General features: G+C 39.8%; 1 protein-coding gene across 2 annotated transcripts; it reads right to left on the reverse strand.

The window, feature by feature from the left end:
* Window positions 1–5,215: 5,215 nt before the first annotated feature.
* On the reverse strand, window positions 5,216–20,796 carry UPF3B (UPF3B regulator of nonsense mediated mRNA decay). Of its 2 annotated transcripts, XM_069463380.1 has the most exons (11): window positions 20,586–20,796; window positions 19,578–19,684; window positions 19,308–19,414; window positions 15,062–15,160; window positions 12,548–12,658; window positions 11,520–11,563; window positions 10,855–11,040; window positions 10,423–10,461; window positions 8,153–8,313; window positions 7,544–7,838; window positions 5,216–5,918 (listed from the first exon to the last, which is right to left on the reverse strand). In XM_069463380.1, the coding sequence occupies exons 1-11, from the start codon at window positions 20,739–20,741 to the stop codon at window positions 5,769–5,771; spliced, it is 1,455 nt and encodes a 484-aa protein (XP_069319481.1). In that variant the 5' UTR covers window positions 20,742–20,796; the 3' UTR covers window positions 5,216–5,768. The 2 variants fall into 2 exon arrangements, with proteins under 2 accessions (XP_069319481.1, XP_069319482.1); XM_069463381.1 differs by lacking the exon at window positions 10,423–10,461.
* Window positions 20,797–22,318: the final 1,522 nt, after the last annotated feature.

The raw sequence follows: 22,318 nt of genomic DNA on the forward strand, positions 1-22,318 counted from the left end.
AAGTTTAAGCCTATCTTTGCTACCTTGCCTTCCCTAATAATGATGTAACTAGTATAATAAATTTTTGTGGTATAAAGGATAGTCCAGAGACAGTAAAAGTTCTGGGTAGCCCCCATGAAAATACATAACATATAGAGCTCTTTATACCAACAAAAGGTTACAAAACTCCTTTAATTAACCTTTCCCCTGTGGAATTAAAGATAATATCTGTGAATACCATAGCAAGTTTAGATCTTAATTTTTAAATCAGAACTTAATTACTGCCTCAGGACTACCTTGTGTCTACATGCTGGCAAGGGGGTCTGGTTCCTGATTTAGAAGGTGTTAAAGCCTCATGAATGCCCAAGCCATGGCTTTTTCACTGCCCTTACCCTTTTAATTTCTCCTGCCTACTTCCCTTAGCATCACTACTCTCCACAAGAGCAGCTTAACTCCCCATGGCTGTAAGAATCATGAGAAAGGGACCGTGTTGTGTTCACTATCACAGTGTCAGTGCAAACACGTAGGAGGTGCTCAATAAATGTTCAGATAGCCAGTATCTGAGTTGTCTCCATCCTGTCTTTATTTCCAAAGAAATCAAACCTGTGTCTGAAGAAAAGGAGGCAAAAATTGAATGAGCTCTTGTTTTTCTATTGTCTATAGCAGTTTCTATTTATTAAGAATGGCCAGGCGCGGTGCTCACACCTGTAATCCTAGCACTCTGGGAGGCTGAGGCAGGCGAATCCTTTGAGCTCAGGAGTGCGAGACCTCGTCTCTACTAAAAATAGAAAGAAATTATATGGACAGCTAAAAAAATATATATAGAAAAAATTAGCCGGGCATGGTGGCACAAGCCTGTAGTCCCAGCTACTCGGGAGGCTGAGGCGGAAGGATTGTTTAAGCCCAGGAGTTTGAGGTTGCTGTGAGCTAGGCTGACGCCACGGCACTCTAACCTGGGCAACAGAGACTCTTGTCTCAAAACAACAACAACAACAACAACAACAAATGTTATTTATTAAGAATATGAAATTATGATTTATGAAGTGGTCCTCACCCCGCTCCCCCAACATGAGAAAGGAGAGTGAGGGAGTAAACTAGAGAAAGAAAGGTGGCACTGTGGAGTTTATCACTTCCAGATGGATAAAAAAAATTGCTTGGCAGAAGGGAAGTCCCTCCTATGGTTTCACCAGTTAATCTGGTTTAGGGATTTTCTGCAGCAACTTGGCAGTTTAGCAGTAGGAGGCTCCCACACCATCCTGTGCTACTCCAGCCCTTCTCACATTGTGCATTGTACTCTGATTATTTCTATTTGTCTCTTGCCACCACTGGACCATGAGTTCCTCAAGGACATTTGAGTCCTTGGCCCCAGGGCCTGGCACAGTCAGCAATTAGTAAATATTTGCTAAATGAATAAATGAGTAGAAGAAATTTAAGAGGGTAGGGTGTGGAAGTGTGGTTTACCCAGAATGAGACTAGTCAGGCAAGTAGAACAAGAGGGAGGTGCTGACGTAAAAACAGCCTTGAGGTAGCTGGCAACAAGCTGGGCAAGTAGCCAAGTGATGCCAACTCATGGTTCAGGAGCTTTGCTTCTCCTAAGGCCAACTCCTCTTACATCTACCTGGGCTTCCTTTCTTTTTTTAAGAGACAAGGTCTCACTCTGTTGCCTGGGCTGGCATGAGCATAGCTCACTGCAACCTCAAACTCCTGGGCTCGAGCAATCCTCCCACCTCAGCCTCCCAAGTAGCTGGGATTACAGGTGTGCACCACCATGCCTAGCTAATTTTTAAATTTTTTGTAGAGATGGTGTCTCACTATGTTGCTCAGGCTTGTCTCAAACTCCTGGCCTCAAGTGATTCTCCTGCCTCAGCCTCCCAAAGTGCTGGGATTACAGGTATGAGCCACTGTGCCCAGCCCTTGGCTTCCATTTTTACCTGTGTTTGCAGGAAACCTACACTATTGGCTCTATCTTCCCTTGGGTATTCGTCCTCTCTCTTAGAGCTTTCCTTTTGGCTTCTAAATATATTTGATTTCTCATATTTAAAATAATCTTTCATCAACACCGTTTATCTATCTCCATTTTTTTCCATGGGCATACAAGGGATCTTCAAAAAGTTCATGGAAAATATGTATTATGAAAAAACTATGCATGGATTTCCATTTTCTTTGTACCAAAATAAACTCATACTAACTTGTTATAACATGTGTGAACAGGATCTGGCACTAAAAAGGATAAGACATCAGTTTTTTTGAAAAAAGCCCCTATCAGAGCAATGTGAATTCTGCTACAATTGAAGCAAGGACAAACATCAAATTTATGGTTGAAGCTTAGGTGGAAGAATGGCGAAATCACTGATGCTTTACAAAAAGTTTATGGGGACAATGCCCCAAATAAATCAGCAGTTTACAAATGGCTAACTCATTTTAAGAAGGGACAAAATGATGTTGATGATGAAGCCCGTGGTGGTAGACCACCCACATCAATTTTGGAGGAAAAAATTAACCTTGTTTGTGCCCTAATTAAAGAGGACCAATGATTAACAACAGAAACAATAGCCACCACCAGACATCTCAACTGGTTCAGCTTACACAATTCTGACTTAAAAATTAAAGTTGAGCAAACTTTCCACTCAATGGGTGCCAATACTGTTGTGCCCAGATCAGCTGCAGACAAGAGTAGAACTTTCAATGGAAATTTTAAACAAGTAGGATTGAGATCCTGAGGCATTTCTTCAAAGAATTTTAACAGATGAAATGTGGATTTACCAATATGATCATGAAGACAAAGCACAATCAAAGCAATGGCTACCCAGAGGTGGAAGTGGTCCAGTCCAAGCAAAAGTGGATTCGTCAAGAGCAAAGGTCCTGGCAAGTTTTTTGGGATGCTCAAGGCATTCTGCTTGTTGACTTTCTGGAAGGCCAAAGAATAACATCTGCTTCTTATGAGAGTTTTGAGAAAGTTAGCCAAACCTTTAGCAGAAAAGTACCCGTGAAAGCTTCACCAGAGAGTCCTTCACCACGACAATGCTTCTGCTCATTCCTCTTATCAAACAAGGGCAATTTTTGTGTGAGTTTTGATGGGAAGTCATTAGGAATCTACTTTACAGTCCTGATTTGGCTCCTTCTGACTTCTTTTTGTTTTCTAATCTTAAAAAAAAAAAAATCTGGGGCCGGGCATGGTGGCTCACACCTGTAATCCTAGCACTCTGGGAGGCCGAGGTGGGAGGATAGCTCGAGGTCAGGAGTTCAAGACCAGCCTGAGCAAGAGTGAGACCCTGCCTCTACTAAAAATAGAAAGAAATTAGCTGGGCAACTAAAAATATATAGAAAATGTTAGCCTGGCATGGTGGCACATGCCTGTAGTCCCAGCTACTTGGGAGGCTGAGGCAGGAAGATTGCTTGAGCCCAGGAGTTTGAGGTTGGCTGTGAGCTAGGCTGACGCCACGGCACTCACTCTAGACTGGGCAACAAAGCGAGACTTGTCTCAAAAAAAAAAAAAAAATCCGTAAAGGACACCCACTTTTCTTAATAGTGTAAAAAAGACTGCACTGACATGGTTAAATTCCTCAGTTCTTTAGGGATAAACCAAATGGCTGATGTCATTATTTACAAAAGTGTCTTGACCTTGATGAAGCTTATGTTGAGAAATAAAGTTTTTATTTTATCTTTTAATTTCACTTGTCCACAAACTTTTTGAAGTCCCTTCGTACTTCCTTAAAAAGTTGTATATGCTGTTTCCATTCTCAACTCAACCTGGCTTCTATGCCCTGTAATTCTAGGTCACCAATGATTTGTAAGTCACTGAATCCTATGACCTTTTGTAGGCATCATACTTGACCTTTCAGCAGCATCCAACCCTGCTGGCCACTTCCTCTCTTTCTTGTAACACTTTTCTCTTAGATTAAGTAACACCAGAGTCTTCTGGTTTTTCTTTTACTCTCTGCCTACTCCTTCTTTTTGTATGTATGTTTCCTTACCTGTACAGTAACATTAGAGTTCTTCAAGGCCAGGTCCTAGGTCTGCTTCCGTTCTTTCTTACCTTCACTCTCTCCCTCTAAATGACAGAATACATGCACATTGCTTCAATGGCCATCTAAAAATAGATGAATTCCAAATCTGTATCTCCAGCCCAAATCTCATCTTCGAGCTTCAAGACCCATTTATCCAACTGGCCCCATCTTCATTTCCCACCTGCCATTCACCCCTCATTGTAACATGGTTTCTGCCCTACCAGTTCACTGATGACTTTATTAATGCCAAATAACACTTCAATTTCTTGTTTTCCTAAATCTCTCTGTGGCATGGGACACTTTCTACCATTCTCCTTTCCTGAAATTTTCCCTTCCCTAATCTTAGTACTCTCTCCCAGTTGAGGACCATTTTCTTTTAGTCATCTTTGGTGGCCCTTCTTCTACCTGCCTTTTGGGCTACTGGTTTCTAAAAGCTAATGAAACATAAAGCAGTGACTTATTAAGTAAAGGCAAACTGAGGCCATGTTAGGAGGGGTTTGCAGGATGGAAATCAAGCAAATGCTCAAGTCCAAACATTTTGGTTCTTATGGAACAAGGGTGGTGAACCATGATTTGATTCTCTCCCTGGTGGACAAAACAAAGGCATAACACTAGTGAAGGCAGAAATTAATATCATTCATCCCCTTTCAAAATTCCCATGAGGTTAATTCAGTGTCATTGGTTTAATTTCTCTAGGCTGGGTGTGGTGGCTCATGCCATAATCCCAGCACTTCGGGAGGCTGAGGTGGGAGGATCCCTTGAGGCCAGGAGTTTTGATACCAGCCTGGGCAACACAGTGAGACCCTGTATCTTAAAAAAAAAGAAAAAGTTTAATTTCTCAAAACTAATAGAATAGCTATTTAGTAAAGTTAATAAACATACTTAGCTTCATACTTGAATGCTGTTGATATTTATTAACATCAATACCAAACAAACGGAGACTAAAAGTTGCTATTTAACAGGAGCAGACTTCGGTGCAGTTTCCTGGAGAGGGTATGCACTCAGATCATGAGACCTAAGATAAAACAAAGACTGGATTGTCAAGAACCAAACAAGGGCTATATTATACCTACTGATATAAAAACTGCTAAAGGCAAAATGAGATGTTTAAAAATATTCTTTATGCTAAGTTAATGTAAGCCAACAGAAAATTAAAACTAATCCTAAAACTTTAGGACATCAGATATAGATGTAACATGACTATTTAAATTTTTGCATCAACGAAAATTTGTTATATCCTTCACTGTACTTGTACTACAATGACATGCTTGTTGCTTCTATACTACACAAAGTCAACAGTTATCACCAACAATATACTATAACTAGATCTGAACAAGACTTAAAAGTGACTCTGCTCCACCCAAATTAAGAAAATTCAATCCAGGATTAACAACATATTTTGATTTTAGAACCAGCTCTTATTTTTTTCTCATGTCATACATATTTGTCACTTAACATTTCTCTCCTGCAAATTTTTTTCCTTTAAAAATTCAGCTGCATCTCTCCTGCAAATTGTAATGCACGTCCTCGCCATCATCTTTTTCTGACATGTTAAAATTAATTTTTAGAAATTTCAAAAACAATGAAATTGTACTTCCAATTCTAAACCTGCGATCAGATTCCTGCTTTGACGCAAAACATACTCCTCTGCAGTGTACCCCACCAGCGCAGCGACTCTCTTTCTTTCTTTCTATTCCTTTGCCCTGAAGGCACTTCTGGATTGCTTAACACTTGCTCTTTGGCTGCCTAGACAGTCAGGACACCTAAGGCCATTTGGACTTATCACTCCTCTCCTCCTTCTTTTCTATGGCTAATACCACTTTCCTGCTTTTTTTCTACTGCTGAATCTCCAGACTTGGTGCTGTCATCAGGGGGACAGAGTCGATTTCGGCTTCGAGCTCCTGGTTGGTAAAGCTGCATTGCTGGGCGATCCTAAAGTAAAATGAAATATGTTAACGTGACAACGCTGCTACCGAGCTTTTTATATGGGATTTTCAGAGTCACATGTTATGTATTAACATTTACCAAAAACAAGTCATATAAGACCAAAAATGTGAGGGCATAGTACATGACAACTGCCCACTTTCTCTCCCCTACCTTCAAAGAAAAACAACCATTTTGTAGGTATTATTTTAGGGTAAATTTTTGAGAAATCTGCCTTATTAACCATCTCAAGTTGAACTAATCAACCTTTTTTTTTTTTTTTTTTAACTTAGAAACCCCAGCTATTGCCTATCTGTCCTCCCCATCAGTAAGTTGACTTTAAGATGCACCACCACATAAGAAAACGTTTAGGGCCGGGCGCAGTGCCTCATGCCTGTAATCCTAGCACTCTGGGAGGCCAAGGCGGGAGGATCACTCAAGGTTGGGAGTTCGAGACCAGCCTGAAGAGTGAGACCCCCGTCTCTACTAAAAATAGAAAGAAATTAGCTGGACAACTAGAAATATAAAGAAAAAATTAGCCGGGCATTAGCCGCGCAAGCCTATGGTCCCAGCTACTCGGGAGGCGGAGGCAGGAGGATTGCTTGAGCCCAGGAGTTTGAGGTGGCTCCACGGCACTCTAGCCTGGGCAACAGAGCGAGACTGTCTCAAAAAAAAAAAAAAAAAAAAAAGAAAGAAAGAAAAAGAAAATGTTTAGGAGTAAAACCAACAATAATAGAGAATGAAAACTCTTAAGTGGAGATTTCCCTGAAATTATGACATCAGACTCCAGGTAACTTGCCACAAACATAACCTGTTTTTTAATTCAGGTACAATGTAACAAACACTTCAGCAACTGGCATTTTAGATCTCAGATTCCTAAGTAAGCCACAATAAAGTTATCATGTACCTCTCAGTTCAAGTAATGTGCTTGGTTTATGACAATAAAATCATGGAAACCGTAAATGTATAGGCTTTTTTTTAGAATTCAACAAAAAATTACATGAGCCTTTCCTACTTTCTCCCTGATTTATGAAAGTTAGCCCTAAAACATTACTTGAAATTGAATAATTACAGCAAAATATTTAGATTAAAAGAGAACTTAAGGAGATATTTCAAGCAAATACAATTTGTGGACCTTGTTTAGATCCTATAAAAACAGCAAGTGGAAAAATCTGAACACTGAGTAGAGAAGATGTTAAGAAATTATTAGGTTTTTTTTTTGGTGTGAAAATGCTACTAGGGTCATATTAAGAAAAAGAGTCTTCATCTCAAATGTTGACATCTTTAAGGAAGAAATTATGTCTAGGACTTGCTTGAAAATAATCCAGTAAGGGTAGGGATGGAATAGAGCAGAAAGAAGGTTGGCGCGAGCTGATAATTGTTGAAGCTGGGTGATGGGGACAAGGGGGTTTGTCATACTATTCTCTATTCTCTCTACTTTTGTATATGTTTGAAATTTCTGCAATAAGTTAATAAAAGTACCCAGCAAGACTGAAAAAAAAAAAAGATTGCAGACAGTTAAAGTTCCCCTTTCAAAATCCTACAATAAACAATGAGCTAGCCTTTTCCTTTACACTTGCAGGAAAAAGAAAAACATCCTCATGAAAATAGACAAGTTTAACAAAAAGCAGCACCTTGTTTCTTATGCGATCTCTCTTAACCACTTCCTCTTTCTTTTCCGTTTTTTCTGAGCTGCCTAATGATTCCGTACTTTCATTCTTCTTTCCTTTATCCCGAAGTGCTTCTTTCTCTTTTTTCATTTCTTCTTCTTTTCTTTTAAAAGCCTTCTCTTTCTCATAACGCTCCTTCTGCCTACGGCGTTCTTCTTCTTGCCGCTTCAGCCTCTCCCTTTCTCGAAGTATGCGCTCCTGATCTCGTTCATAATCCCGATCTCTCTCCCTGTAGTCTCTGCCACTGTCATCTTCAGGTCTGCATGAAAAACAAATCTGAGATAGAACCCTCAAAGATCCTGTAATCACAAATGCAGGAACACTGTGATTCTGACTTGGCCACTGCAGTGAGGATATACTTTTAGAGCAGAGTGAAAAATACTAGTGTTTTAAAAAGCAACAAAAACTAAAAACCATTCACCGACATTAAGATACTAGAATATTTGAAACCCTTCCTCCTCATCCCTCTTCCCTGCATTAAACCGTTTATCTTAATTCAGGTACAAGTCCAGAACACAGCAGCAAAACTAGCATCTAGAAATCAAATATATCAAAGAGCCCTCGACTACTGACCTCTTTGGCTTCTCATCTTTAAATTCACTATCAGATCGCTTGGGCAATGTACAACTTTGCCCACTGGCTCTTTCATCATTCAGATCCTCTTTGTCAAATTTCTTAGGTTTTTCTCTTTTGTCCAACTCTTTTTCTTCTCCTTTTTCTGGCTTCTTCAGTAGCTTTAAAGAAAATATGTTTATTTTTATTTTGAAGGGTGGGACACTGTCTTCTCATTGTGTCAAAGAAAACGATATGCTAAATACTTAAAATTTAGACTACAGAAGCCCCCATCTCTGCAGATACTCTTAAACTTTCAGGTGAACTACTAGTGCACAAGAGTAGTAATTTACTAAAAGGATGATATTAATGTGAAAGTGTTATCCACCGAAATGAAGTGGTTTAATCACTTTGTGGCAATGGGATCAAGACTCCTTTGGCTTTCAATAGGTCAACCTTTAAGTGAACCAATGCACACTTCCAAGTATGCTTCTGTACCAAATCGGCATGTCAGTGTAACTTTTTTTTTTTTTTTTTTTGAGACAGAGTCTCGCTCTGTTGCCCAGGCTAGAGTGAGTGCCGTGGCGTCAGCCTAGCTCACAGCAACCTCAAACTCCTGAGCTCAAGGGATCCTACTGCCTCAGCCTCCCGAGTAGCTGGGACTACAGGCATGCACCACCATGCCCGGCTAATTTTTTCTATATATATTTTTAGCTGTCCATATAATTTCTTTCTATTTTTAGTAGAGATGGGGTCTCGCTCTTGCTCAGGCTGGTCTCGAACTCCTGATCTTGAGCAATCCACCCGCCTCGGCCTCCCAGAGTGCTAGGATTACAGGCGTGAGCCACCGCGCCCGGCCTGTCAGTGTAACTTGATGGGAAATATCCCACAAGTTTAAAATTCTAGGCAGATCATTACTGTTGGATTGTTTTTTTATGTAGTACTTGGAATGACAAACACCTTCGTCACCAAAGGAGAGATCCATTGCAGGAATAATTGTGCCTTGAACCTGAGAATAACATACTTATAATGGTAGAATGAATATCAAGAATTATTTGGCATTTGATTTAAAAATCTAAATGCCTTATACAGCAGAATGGTGAAGTTCCGTCTCTATTGAGCAGGAACTCTGTACTCAATGCCATACATATTTATGTATGTCCAAAAGTGCCATTGTTTCTCACATCATTGCTATAAATCTCTCTAGAATACCCCCAAGTGTTGGAGAGTCAGAGAGATTCTTAGGCAAAATAGAAGAATTTCAAGTCTCAGAGTGAAGTTATTATACAAGGTTCATCTCAGGGTGAAGGCATCATAAAAGTCACCAAGCAAAAGGCAAAGCACCAAAAGACTCGAGCATGAAGTATGTCAGCCACTGCAAATGGAAAATCCAAACTGGACACTGAGAAGGCACCAGTGTGAAGTAAGGATACCATGTGCAGGTTTCATTGGAAGTGTTCTTATTTCTCTAATGAACGTCTTCATTAGAAGCCAAGATGTTCATTACTCTAGTAAAAACATTAATGAATGTCTCTAGCATGGCTGGCTCTACCTTCTGCCTTACTGATTGTTAAGAATAGCAAGTCAAGTCACTTGTGGCATGGCGGACAGAGAGATTGCTTGAAGGAATTAAGATGAAAAATTCCCTTCCCTCCCCAATCCCCTTACCACCAATAATAAGCCCTGTAAAGACTCAGGAAACCCTAGCTACATAAACTGCTGGGTTTTTAGGAGATTAAAAGGAAACCCTGCCACCATCTCTGTGAGATTTTCTCTGACTTTCTGAAGTTCACTGGAGCAAGGGGTGCCCAAGCCATGCCCACAGAAAGGAAGCAGCAAGGTTGAGATCTTTCTATAGGTTTTCCACTTCCTACATGCAATACATTAATCAGAATCTGCTGCTCACGGATTCCCAGCTTGATTCAAGAAGATAACATGGGAGTCACATGAGAGAGAAAAGCACATAATGCAGGATATATATTCCTAGTCCTCCCACAAGGAAGCCAGTTATGAGAGTCATATAAGATGAGAAAGAGCTATACAGGCATGGTTGTCCTCTGGCTGTATGTCATTGAAGCTTCTGGGTACACACACAGCAGAGCATCAGGAAGTCATCTGAGATTCCTTTAAAGTAGGAATTTAAAACAACTCAGCTTTTAAGAAGACCCAAGTCAGTCTGAAGGGGTTTCAATAGGTAACACTACTACCACCACCACCAAAAGGACTTATTAACTAAGACCTGTGTGTGTGACATGATACTAGGTGCTCTGTATCATGTACTTGTTCCTTACATTTTTCTGATTCACAGCTTGTAACAGAAACCTGTGTACCTGAAGACAGTGGAAAACAAACAGATGAGGCAACTTCATGTATCAATTATGAAGGAAAAGCTGAATAAAACCCATAATTCATGCCAGCCAGCCCTAAGCCCTCATTTACTATGAATTGAGAGAACAGTAATCTAAAAATCGAACATTTTCAATGATAAAAAAAAAAAACACAGATCCGCATTGAAGAAATAACATAAACTACTTAATACCTTTAAATGATCTTAAATTTAAAAAATAATAGGATTATAGGAAAGATTTTTAATAGCTCACTTCCCCCCCAAAAGGACAAAAACAAAACAAAAAACTTATTTACACTAACACAAGATGCATGCATATTTAAAGAGGCAGACACAATTATCAGCAACATGCAGTCAGTTTCAGTTATTTTCATACCTTAATCTTTGGTTCATCCTTTAATTTATTGTCCCTTTCTGGAACTCTGTCTACCTTCTTTAGCTTTTCTATATCTTTCCTTTTTCGTTTCTCTTCTTCTTTCCACTTTCTCCTCTCTTCTTCTCTTTGTCTTTTTCTTTCTATTTCTCGCCTCCTTCTTTCTTCTCTCTTTTCTTCTCTCATTCTCTAGAAAGAAACACCAATACAAGACTTCAAATAAGATAATCATCACCACAATTCTTATCAATTCCAAAGACATGGTGGGCACCCACTAAACTGGATCATCTTTCCTTCCTACTTTCTACAAAGTGGTATTCTACCTCCTTAACCCCCACCCCACCCAGAAAATGACAGAGAATGAAGACCAGGACCTGCTAATATCAAAGTCTATTGCTGCCTTGCTATATTTCCAGATACTTTCAGAATATGAAGAGAGTGTCTCTGGGACAAGCTAAGGATTCTCCAGGTTTGCAGAGTGAACCCCTGGTCCAACAACCAGAGTGAAGGAGAGGGACAGAGAGTGAGACCAATGGGCCAAATCTTTAAAGAATAATGGTGAAAATGCAGCTATTTCTCCTATAGAACCCCAATACTCTTAAAATGTTTATAAAATATGAACCAATGAAATTAAAATAGCGAGAGAACTATAAAAACAAAAGATTTACCTGCTTGTTTTTCAGGAAGCTCAAAAGTGGGGTTGTCTTTTTAGCTACATAAATGTAAACAGATTATTAATATAATATTTATCAACCCCTAGAGAGGATTCCATCTTCTGACATTCCCTGCCACCCACCCAAGGTGGGAAAACTATACCCCTTAAACAGAAAGCTCACAACTGGATCATCAGAAAGAAGTTTAACAGTATTCCCATTTCAACAATAGAGGTTGAAAATGCTTTTTTAAAAGTGAAGAAATTCAAATTGAAACAATAAAGCCATTTTTTAAAAGAATAATTCCCAGTTGGTGAGAATTAAGTACAAAGGACGTTCTCTTGTTTTACTGACATGAGTATAAATGTGTTCAACTGTAAAGAAATTGAGAGAAGGGGCAAAGAATAATATATAATCCTTTTGACTGCATAATTCTACTTCTGGGAATTCATTCTAAGGAAGTTACCAGAAATGGGCTTATACTATGTATCCATGACAATGCTATTAGCCTTGTAGCCATCTTTGTGAACACATACTTCCTTAGGATAAACTCCTAGGAATGGAAATGCTGGATCAAAGACTGCTCATGTTTAGAGCTACTGATAGAGTAGTGACAGCCCATTACTTAGAACCAATACCCAAGCTAGACTTTCTCAAGAGGTTTTCAATTTTGCAGTAACTAATTTCAGTTTTTGATATTTCCGAGTCAAAATTTTTTTAGGAATATGAACTTATCACTAGGAAATACCAATTGATCTTCAAAGGCTTACCATTGTCTAAATGTCCCTTATTAGTCTTCAAACTTTTTATATTTATAATACAGTTGTGTGACATTAAATAGGTCAGAGAAGTTTTTCTATCTTATCAATGCATTCTCATAATCCTGTGTGGCAGGTATTATCACCTGCATTTTATAGTAGAAGCAGTCTCAGAGCTGCTAGTGACTTCCCCAAGGTCACACAGCTAGCAAGTGATAAAAGTGGGAGGCAGACTTAGGAATTGTGATGAAAAAGCTGTTGCCCTAATTCCTTCTGCCCACTTACCTATTAATTCTCTATTTTTTGCTTCTATTTCCTCTAGCAGTGTCTCTGGAGTAGATGTCATTTTCTCATTATCTGTGGCATAACTTTCCAAAAACTTTCTATATTCTGGATCTAAATAATCATTTAAGAAAACAGAAAATATAGCAGACTTTAAACAAAAAAGGAGATATCATCTAGGATACTTATCTATCAAAGATGATTTTCTACTTCATGGAAGACTGATTTAAAAAAAAAAGTATGCCCACAAGATAGACTATTTAGGGCTTAATTGGTCACTTACACTCAGAGCTCCTATTAACCGTACTCACTAAGGGAGTCTGGTGTAACAGGAGATCAGGAAAATGAGACAGTACACCTTCTAACGGAACTGCCAAGGGTGTTGCATAGTTTGCTTTTAAAAGTCACTGCTCCTACTAATCCAGAGTCATACTTATGGGAGCTATGGAATCTTGAGAATATTATGTATAGCATTTAAGCAATTCCTCTATGGGTATACCTTGTTTTATTTTATTTATTTATTTATTTATTTATTTTTTGAGACAGAGTCTCGCTCTGTTGCCCAGGCTAGAGTGAGTGCCGTGGCGTCAGCCTAGCTCACAGCAACCTCAAACTCCTGGGCTTAAACGATCCTACTGCCTCAGCCTCCCGAGTATCTGGAACTACAGGCATGCACCACCATGCCCGGCTAATTTTTTCTATATATATATTTTAGTTGGCCAGATAATTTCTTTCTATTTTTAGTAGAGACGGGGTCTCGCTCTTGCTCAGGCTGGTCTCGAACTCCTGAGCTCAAACGATCCGCCCACCTCGGCCTCCCAGAGTGCTAGGATTACAGGCGTGAGCCACCGTGCCCGGCCACCTTGTTTTAAATAAACTCCAACATATGAAAATCAGGTGTTCCAAAATGATAAATTGGGGGGAAGTCCTATACTTGGCACTGGAAGTGATAATAATTCCTGGAGCTCTCTCCTAGACACCTCTGACATCAGAAAAGGCAACATGTCTGAGCCATATTCGTTGCTTCTATATACTGTTGACCATTGTCACTTAATCTAGACTTTCAGATCTAAATCTGTGAGTGGCTGGTGCGGTGGCTCACGCCTGTAATCCTAGCACTCTGGGAGGCCGAGGCGGGCAGATCGTTTGAGCTCAGGAGTTCCAGACCAGCCTGAGCAAGAGCGAGATCCTGTATCTACTAAAAATAGAAAGAAATTAGTTGGACAACTAAAAATATATATGGAAAAAATTAGCCGGGCATGGTGGTACATGCCTGTAGTCCCAGCTACTTGGGAAACTGAGGTAGGAGGATTGCTTGAGCCCAGGAGTTTGAGGTTGCTGTGAGATAGGCTGACACCACGGCACCCTAGCCCGGGCAACAGAGTGAGACTCTGTCTCAAAATAAATTAATAAATACATAAATCTGTGCTGTAACTAATAACCAGCTGTGTATTATCGAGTTTTTACTGTTTTCTTTATAAAATACCTATAATAACAAATGATGGAAATTAGATGACTCTAAAATGTCAATCTGATACAAAATACAGAAGCTAAGGCCTTATCCAACATAACAAGAGTTATGTAACAGGGCTGGGCGAGGTGGCTCACGCCTGTAATCCTAGCACTCTGGGAGGCCAAGGCAGGAGGATTGTTCGAGGTCAGGAGTTTGAGACCACCCTGAGCAAGAGCGAGACCCTGTCTCTACTAAAAATAGAAAGAAGTTTGCTGGACAACTAAAAATATATAGAAAAAATTAGCTGGGCATGGTGGCACATGCCTGTAGTCCCAGCTACTTGGGAGGCTGAGGCAGGAGGATCGCTTGAGCCCAGGAGTTGGAGGTTGCTGTGAGCTAGGCTGATGCCACGGCACTCTAGCCTGGGCAAGAGTGAGACCTTGTCTCAAAAAAAAAAAAATAGTTATGTAACAGTTATCCAACATTAACAGCATAACGTTACAGAGATCTCAAAATCTGGAGCTGGTTTACTTTAAATGGCAATTATTCTAGTTTTTCAGTTCCTGTATTTCTGTTCAACTTAATTACTATTAATATTTGTGTAGTTAACTGCACAGTCAGGCCTAGAAAATAGGACTGACCACTTCAGCTACTTTGTATGAAGTTACTTGGGTATGGAAATTTTTCCATCATAGTTCTAACCTTCTTCTTTAAAAATATAATGGAAACCAAAAGTCAAATAATTATAAAAATGGTGAAAGGCCTCAAGGAGCAGTTACTATACTTTGAAACATCTGATTTTTTTCATTTGCTGCTCAATAATCAACACTGTATTGTTCAGTGGTGGAGGAATGAAATGCCACTAGCTGAAGAAAGGAGAAACTCTCCAGGAAACTCACCTCCATTCTAACAATTAAGCAAAGCTTCCATCGGCGACTAACATTTCTCATTAACTTTATTATATGTTTTCTAATTTAAAATATGGGGGTCTAATAACCTCTCACAAAGGTGTTTTTTAAAAAACTCCATGGCAATAGCATTATATAACTAGAACCATACTGTACCATCATCGATAGTCCCGACTTTGGTATCTCTTTTCTTAATCTTCTTTTTTGCAGCTTTTTGAAAAGGTGCAAATTCTACTATAGCAGGATATTCCTGACCTGTTCAAAAAAAAAAAAAATACCACACTTGCTATAACAAAGGAAATGTCAAAAGTGAATAGAAGGGAATCAACTCACTGCTTTCTAGGCCTCCTCTGATGGCAGTCATCTGAAGAGAGTCTCCCAAAGGGCATAAAGCACACTGGCACAACCATAATCAACATACTATGAAAGGAGCCCAAAATTCATACTGATAACATAACAAAAAGATATGGCATGGAAGTAAGTATTGTTTAAATTCAACTTTTAAAATGTGATACTGTTCATGCTTTAAAAAGGGCTTGTTAAAAAGGGTAAAAAGTGATATTGCAGTATGTGAAAAAAGACCCTACAAACTAAATTTCATTTAAAAAATAATTATAAATGTCTAGAATAGTCAAATCTATAGAAACAGAAAGTCAATTAGTGGCTGTACAGAGTTGGGGGTTGTAGTGGTGTGAAGAATAAGGAATGACAACTAATGGGTGGGGTTTCTCACTGGGGTGATGAACATGTTCTAAACTTAGATTGTCGTCATGGTTGCGCAATTCTGTGAATATACTATAAACCACTGAAATGCACTTTAAAGGGGTAAATTTTTAAGGTATGTGAATTACTGAAAGCTGTTAAGAAAAGCCTAGCTATGTGAGATGATGGATGTGTTAATCAGCTTGATTGTGGTAATTATTTCACGATGTAGACATATATCAAATTATCACACTGTACAATTTAAATATATGTACAGTTTTATTTGTCAATTATACCTCAAATAAGCTGAGGGGAAAAAACCCTATTATCACACACACACACACACAAAAATACACCAAGACATTAAAAGCATGGCAACAAAAGTAAAAATAGAGGGGGTAGATCTCATGTTAAGCGTTCTTACCACAGTAAAAGAAAAAAGAAAAAATTGGCTGGGCACGGTGGTTCACACCTATAATCCTAGCACCTTGGGAGGCTGAAGCAGAAGGATGGCTTGAGGCCAGGAGTTTGAGACCAGCCTGAGCACCATAGGAAAACCCCTACAAAAAATTGAAAATCCGAGTCCAGGCCCAGCACTTTGGGAGGCCGAAGTAGGAGGATGGCTTGAGGCCAAGAGTTTGAGAACAGCCTAGGCAACATAGTAAGACCTCGTCTCTTCAAAAAACAGAAAAATCAGCCAGGCTTGGTGGTGCCCACCTGTATTCCCAGGTACTTGGGAGGTTGAAGCAGGAGGCCCGCTTAAGCCTAACTCAGGAGTTTGAGACTGCACTTAGCTATGATGACACCACTGCACTGTAGCCGGGACAGCAGAGTGAGACCCTGTCTCAAAAAAACCAACCCCTACCCCCCGAAAATAACAAGTATTGGTAAGGATGTGGAGAAACCGGAGCATTCATGTATTCTTGACGGCAATGTAAAATGGTGTAGGTGCTATGGAAAACAGTATGGCAGTTCCTCAAAAAACTAAAAATAGAATTATCATATAACCCCAGAAATTCCACTTCTGGGTACATACCCAAAAGAAGCGAAAGCAGAAACTTGAACGTGTATTTGTACACTCATGTTCACAGCAGTATTATTCACAGTAGACAAGAGTGGAAGCAACCCAAGTGTCCTTTGACAGATGAATGGATAAACAAAATGTGGTATATATACAATGGAATATTAGTCAGCCTTGAAAATGAAGGAAATTCTGATACATGCTACAACATGGGTGAACCTTGAGGACATTATGCTAAGTGAAATAAACCAGTCACAAAAAGACACTATATGATTCCACTATATGAGCTACCTAGAATAGTCAAACTCATAGAGGCAGAATGTATAAAGGTGGTTGCCAGGGGTAGGAGAGAACTGGAAATATGGAGTTGTTTAATGTGTGTAAAGTTTCAGTTTACAAGATGCAAAAGTTATGAAGATTGCTTGTACAACAATGTGAATACACTTTAACACTACTAAACACTTAAAATGGTTAAGATGGTAAATTTTACATTATGTATATTTTACTGCAATTTAAAAAACAAACAAAAAAAGGAACGAGGTAATGATACGTGCTATAACATGGAAGAACTCTGAAAACTGCTAAATAAAAGCAGCCAATCACAAAAGGCCACATATTTTACAATTCCATTTATATGAAATGTCCAGCAGAGGGAAATCCAGATACAGAAGAAAGTAGATCAGTGGTTGCCAAGGGCCATGGGGAAGGGAGAACAGGAGACAACTACTAATGGATATGGGTTTCTTTTTGGAGTGATGAAACATTCTGGAATCAGCAGTGATGGTTGTACAACTCTGTGAATATACTAAAAACCACTGAATCTCACACTTTTTAGAGGGTAAATTGTATGCCATGTGAGTTATAGTTCAATAAGAAAACCCCAAGTTTGGAATTGAATGTGAAAAAAAAAAAAGAAAAAGAAAGAAAAAAGAAAAAAAACCCCAAGTGACTACTAGAAACAAAAATAACACCAAATCCCTGCCATAAGACAATGTCATACAGGCTATAAAATCCTATCCTTAGATCACTGGCATAAGCCAGAATAAAATAGCTAGACCTGACAAAAAGGTAACACAAAGCAGTCATGGTTGAAACATGATTTTGGGAGTCCTAGCAAATGCAGAATGAGATTAACTTCAAAACTGTGACATAGAAGGAACAGATAAACCAGACTGAAGCAGAGGGAAAGACAGGCTAGAAAAACAGAAGTGAGGCCAGATTATGGAGGACCCTGACTACCAGGCTAAGAAGTTTGGACTTTTTCTTCACAACTATTAAATTATTATTTTCAAAAAGATTAAGTTTATGGCACTATAATAGATTGAATTATACAAAAATAAAAAATTCTATCAGTTTAGAGACAGTGGTTGTCTAAGCATTAGGTGATGAGGACATAAAGTATCAAAGTATTAGTAAGTGTGGGTGAACAAGACATTAAAAAACAATAAACTGACAAGTTTCATCACTTGTTTTAAATGTAAGGAATAAAAAAAGGAAAAAACAAAACACAACTCAGACTTCCAGGCTAAGTAACTAGGAAATCATTGCTATCCATCTACTGAAATAAAAAAGTTGGAGTGGAGACCGGGTGCATGCTTGGAGTGGCTCATGCCTGTAATCCCAGTATTTTGGAGGCCAAGGTGGGAGGATGGCTTGAGGCCAGGAGTTCGAGACCAGCCTGGGCAACATAGCAAGACCCCGTATCTAAAAAAAAAAAAAAAATTAGCTGTGTGTGGTGACATGCACCTATAGTCCTAGCTACTTGGGAGGCTGAGGCAGGAAGATGGCTTGAGCCCAGGAGTTCAAGGCTGCAGTGAGTTATGATCATGCATCATGCCACTGCATGCCAGCCTGGGCAACAGCATGAGACACTGTGTCAAAAAAAAAAAAAAAAAGTTTAGAGTGAAGAAAGAGCTGGTTTGGGGAGATGAATGAAACTTGGACAAATAGTGGCAATTCTTCAATTTTTACTGACATATTCCTTGACAAATATTTTTTATCAACTTTGAAGTAATACTAAAAAAACCAAAACTAAACATGAAGACATACCACTCACCTATCGATGCAAAGCCAAAAGAAAAGTGGTAAATGGCAGCTTAGACAGTCTCTGGCTAAGTGCTGCAAGCAGCAGATAATAAATTAAAAGAAATTATGGCAGAAATTTGTCTTCCCTATAGAATGGACCCTCCTGGATACAAAATGAAAGATCATCAAATTCAATCTTTTAATTATACACAACTTTGTGAGAATGTTAAACAGTATTCCAACTGAAAACCGTTGGCTACAAGGATTTGAATTAAATAAATAAATGTTGGTCCCTGAAGCAAGATGAAAAGTAAATATTTAAAACTTGTCAAACAAGTTTAGAGAGTAATTTATCAGCACTGCTGCTGAAATTAAACAGTCAAAATAGCACGTCTAATCCAGGGCAAAAAATTTGTCACATGAGAAGAGTGGCAATTTAATTTAGTTGATCAAACTAAAGAAATAACAATAAAAATACCCAAGGGCTGTGAAAAGTCGCATGTCTATTTACAAGACTGTAGTAGGCTTATCAAATGTGTAAAACTCTTTAAATGATGCACATTTTATCACCCAGGAAACTCTGCGATGTGTATATTGTCTTAAACATACAAATGACAGAGAAACTCCCCTTCTAGTTCAGTTACAAGGACTCACCTTTATTGTCAAGGAATACATAACCATCAAAGCGATCCCTGAACAAAATAATGTCCTCTTGGTTTTTAAAGTTGATGTATGCTCTGGCATACATATGAGGATACAGACTGCAGAGAGGAAAGCAATTATGTAAATGTGCTTGCAGGTGTCTGGCTGAATTACAAGTATGCATATATTAAAGAGACAGGCTCAAAAATCAAATGGAAAACATTAGTAGGATAAAAAGAATGGAAAAAACCTTTTACCCCTCCTCCCTCTTTTTTTTTTTACCTAGTATCATTAGAAAAAAACTCAAAATAATCATGTTCAGGCATAGGTTGAAGATGTTCCTGAAGCTGCTCCTTGGTCAAAGTGGGAGGTAATCTTCGAATTACCACCTTAAGAAATGAATAAGGAAAATAAAATTAGTACAAATCAATTTTCTGTCAGACCTCAAAGAATCACAGTTCCTAAAGAAAGGTGGGCTTTAAAATACGAGATCACTTATAAAAACCCAGGAGAAAACATTCTTCTGCAGCCCAATGCTCAGAATTAGTCAAACATAATAGTTAAAGTGGTTTTTAAAAACTCTTTGGAATGAGAACTGCCTGGAGCAAGGAAAATCTCAAGTTTTGCTCTTAAGCCCGCAGTTTATCAGGTTTGCCTATCATTTTCTATGCCTATCATTTTCTATCACCTATTTTTCAACAGATGTAGTGGCAAGAAATTAGTAGGCCAACCCTGGTCTTTATGGGTGCCACGAAAACTTGACTTAGTAATCTCTCTCTCCCACGTCCAACATACCCTAAAATAAAATCCTTGCTGCATTCAGCCTAAAGAATTCAAAACTCTAGGATGCTCTGGATCTGCCCCACAGACCATTTATCCCCCTTGAGCTCTCCCTCGATTCTCCGCCCCGCCCCCCCCGCACGCCATGAATATTCCTATCACAAACTAATCCCACCCCTGATGTCCCCCCTTCACTATTTAATAATTCTCCCCAATTAGAATTTTAATTCCTCATTATTTTTACCGTCACTCCCCCTCCCATTATCTCACAGCTCTGACCTAAACCCTTCTCTTCTAGGAGTCCCCCCTTTCCCTCACCCCCACCCTAGGGCTTGGCTGGGAGGGGCTCCCCCCATTTGGGGGAGTGGATGAGACAGGGTGATGCGATTTTCATTCAGCGAAGAGATAGGGAGGGGACGGGGAAGAGGAAGAGGGCAGCCCCATTCCCAGCCATCCTCCACGAGCCGCGGACCCGTCCCGCCCTCTCCGGGGCCAACCGCCCCCGGGCACCTTGCTCAGCGCCTCTTTCTTCTCCTTATTGCGATCCTGCTTATCTTCCCCTTTGGCGCTGTCCCCCGAAGTCCCACCGCCACTACCTGTGGCCCCCGGGGGCGTTAACAGGGTTACTCGCTTCTCCTTAGGCCTATGCTCCTTCTCTTCCTTCATGGCCACGGCAGTTTCTCACAGCGTCTGCTCGGCCTAAACGCCGCTACGCCGGGCACCTACGGCCGGGCAGCACCCGTCAAAGCTCCGCCCCCAACAACTGCCCCTAGTGATAAGCCGGGCCCCGCGTTCCATTGGGCCCCACCAGGATCTCGCGAGACTTCAGGGCAACCGTCCTCCCACAACGGAAAGGTTTTAACACCTGGTCTTTACTTCCCGCCTGCGGAATCCCCGAGCCGCCCAATCCCCTGGCGGACCAGACTCCCTGGGGGCCCGCTCCTTTGCGCGTCATTAGCAACTCCGCCATCTTGACCAGGAACGACTCTGTCAGGGACTACGAGTCCCGGCATACAAAGCAGCCACTCTCTTCTCGTGGGGCGTTCTGAAGCCATAGATTTCTCAGGGTCCCTATTTGTAGTAAATTGGATACTTTCATCTTGGATTTGTAATGTTTTTCCAAGTCGAAGGATAGGTTTTGCGGCCCGTACTTCACTTAGTTTTCCTCGGATAAACTCAAGTGTTATCCAAATTTTGCCTCACTAGGGGAACGACTTGCATTTTCTATCACTGAATCTAAAGTGTACTTTCAGAGGCTTTAGAATTTCTTTTCCGCACATTGATTAGTATTCGCAGGTACTTAATAAACACTCTCAAGGTATGATATTTAAAGTAGTAATATGGACGGGCGCAGTGGCTCATGCCTGTAATCCTAGCACTCTGGGAGGCCGAGACGGAAGGATCGCTCGAGGTCAGGAGTTCGAGACCAGCCTGAGCAAGAGTGAGACCCCCGTCTCTACTAAAAATAGAAATTATCTGGACAATTAAAAATATATATAGAAAAAATTAGCCGGGTGTGGTGGCGCATGCCTGTAGTGCCAGTTACTCGGGAGGCTGAGGCAGGAGGATCGCTTAAGCCCAGGAGTTTGAGGTTGCTGTGAGCTAGGCTGACACCACGGCACTCTAGCCCGGGCAACAGAGACTCTGTCTCAAAAAAAAAAAAAAGAAAAAAAAGTAGTAATATGACCAAAATGTATGAGATTTGTTTTCATCACTTGTTTTTAGTAAAAGGATTCTTTCCTGGGGACTCCACAGAGAAGGGGTAAAAAATAAAACCGAACTTGATTTAACTGGGATCACCCTCCACCCCACTTTTTAAAAGCCCAATTATACATTATTTATAATAACCCTAAACTGGAAACAATCCAAATGTTCATCAACAGGCAAATGAATAAACAATGTGGTACATCCATAGGATGAAATGCTACTCAGCAATAAAAATGAACTACTGATATACCTATCAATATGTGTGAGTCTCAGAATGATTGTGTTGAGTGAAAGAATCCAGACACAAAGAGAGTACATGTTGTACGATTCCATTTGCATGAAATTCTAGAAAAGGTAAAATTATGGTGAGAGAAAGCAGATCAGGCAGGTGGGTGGAGGGGATTGACTGCAAATGGGCTTTTTGGAGTGTTGAAAATGTTATCATGACTGTCGTGGTGGTTGCATAACCGCACATTTGTTTAAATTCATTGAATTGGACACTTAAATTTTTTTTTTAATCTTTTTTTTCTTTTTAT

Source organism: Eulemur rufifrons, chromosome 30 (assembly GCF_041146395.1).
Source record: "Eulemur rufifrons isolate Redbay chromosome 30, OSU_ERuf_1, whole genome shotgun sequence".
NCBI classification, from domain to species: domain Eukaryota; kingdom Metazoa; phylum Chordata; class Mammalia; order Primates; family Lemuridae; genus Eulemur; species Eulemur rufifrons.

Coding starts and splice junctions, on each gene's coding strand:
- UPF3B (XM_069463380.1), bottom strand. CDS start 20,741: ATGAAGGAAGAGAAGGAGCATAGGCCTAAGGAGAAGCGAGTAACCCTG. Junction 8,314..10,422: donor AAGCTGTGAATCAGAAAAAT/GTAAGGAACAAG, acceptor TTTTCTTTAAAG/CTACTGAAGAAGCCAGAAAA. Junction 7,839..8,152: donor AAAGATGAGAAGCCAAAGAG/GTCAGTAGTCGA, acceptor TTTTTCATGCAG/ACCTGAAGATGACAGTGGCA.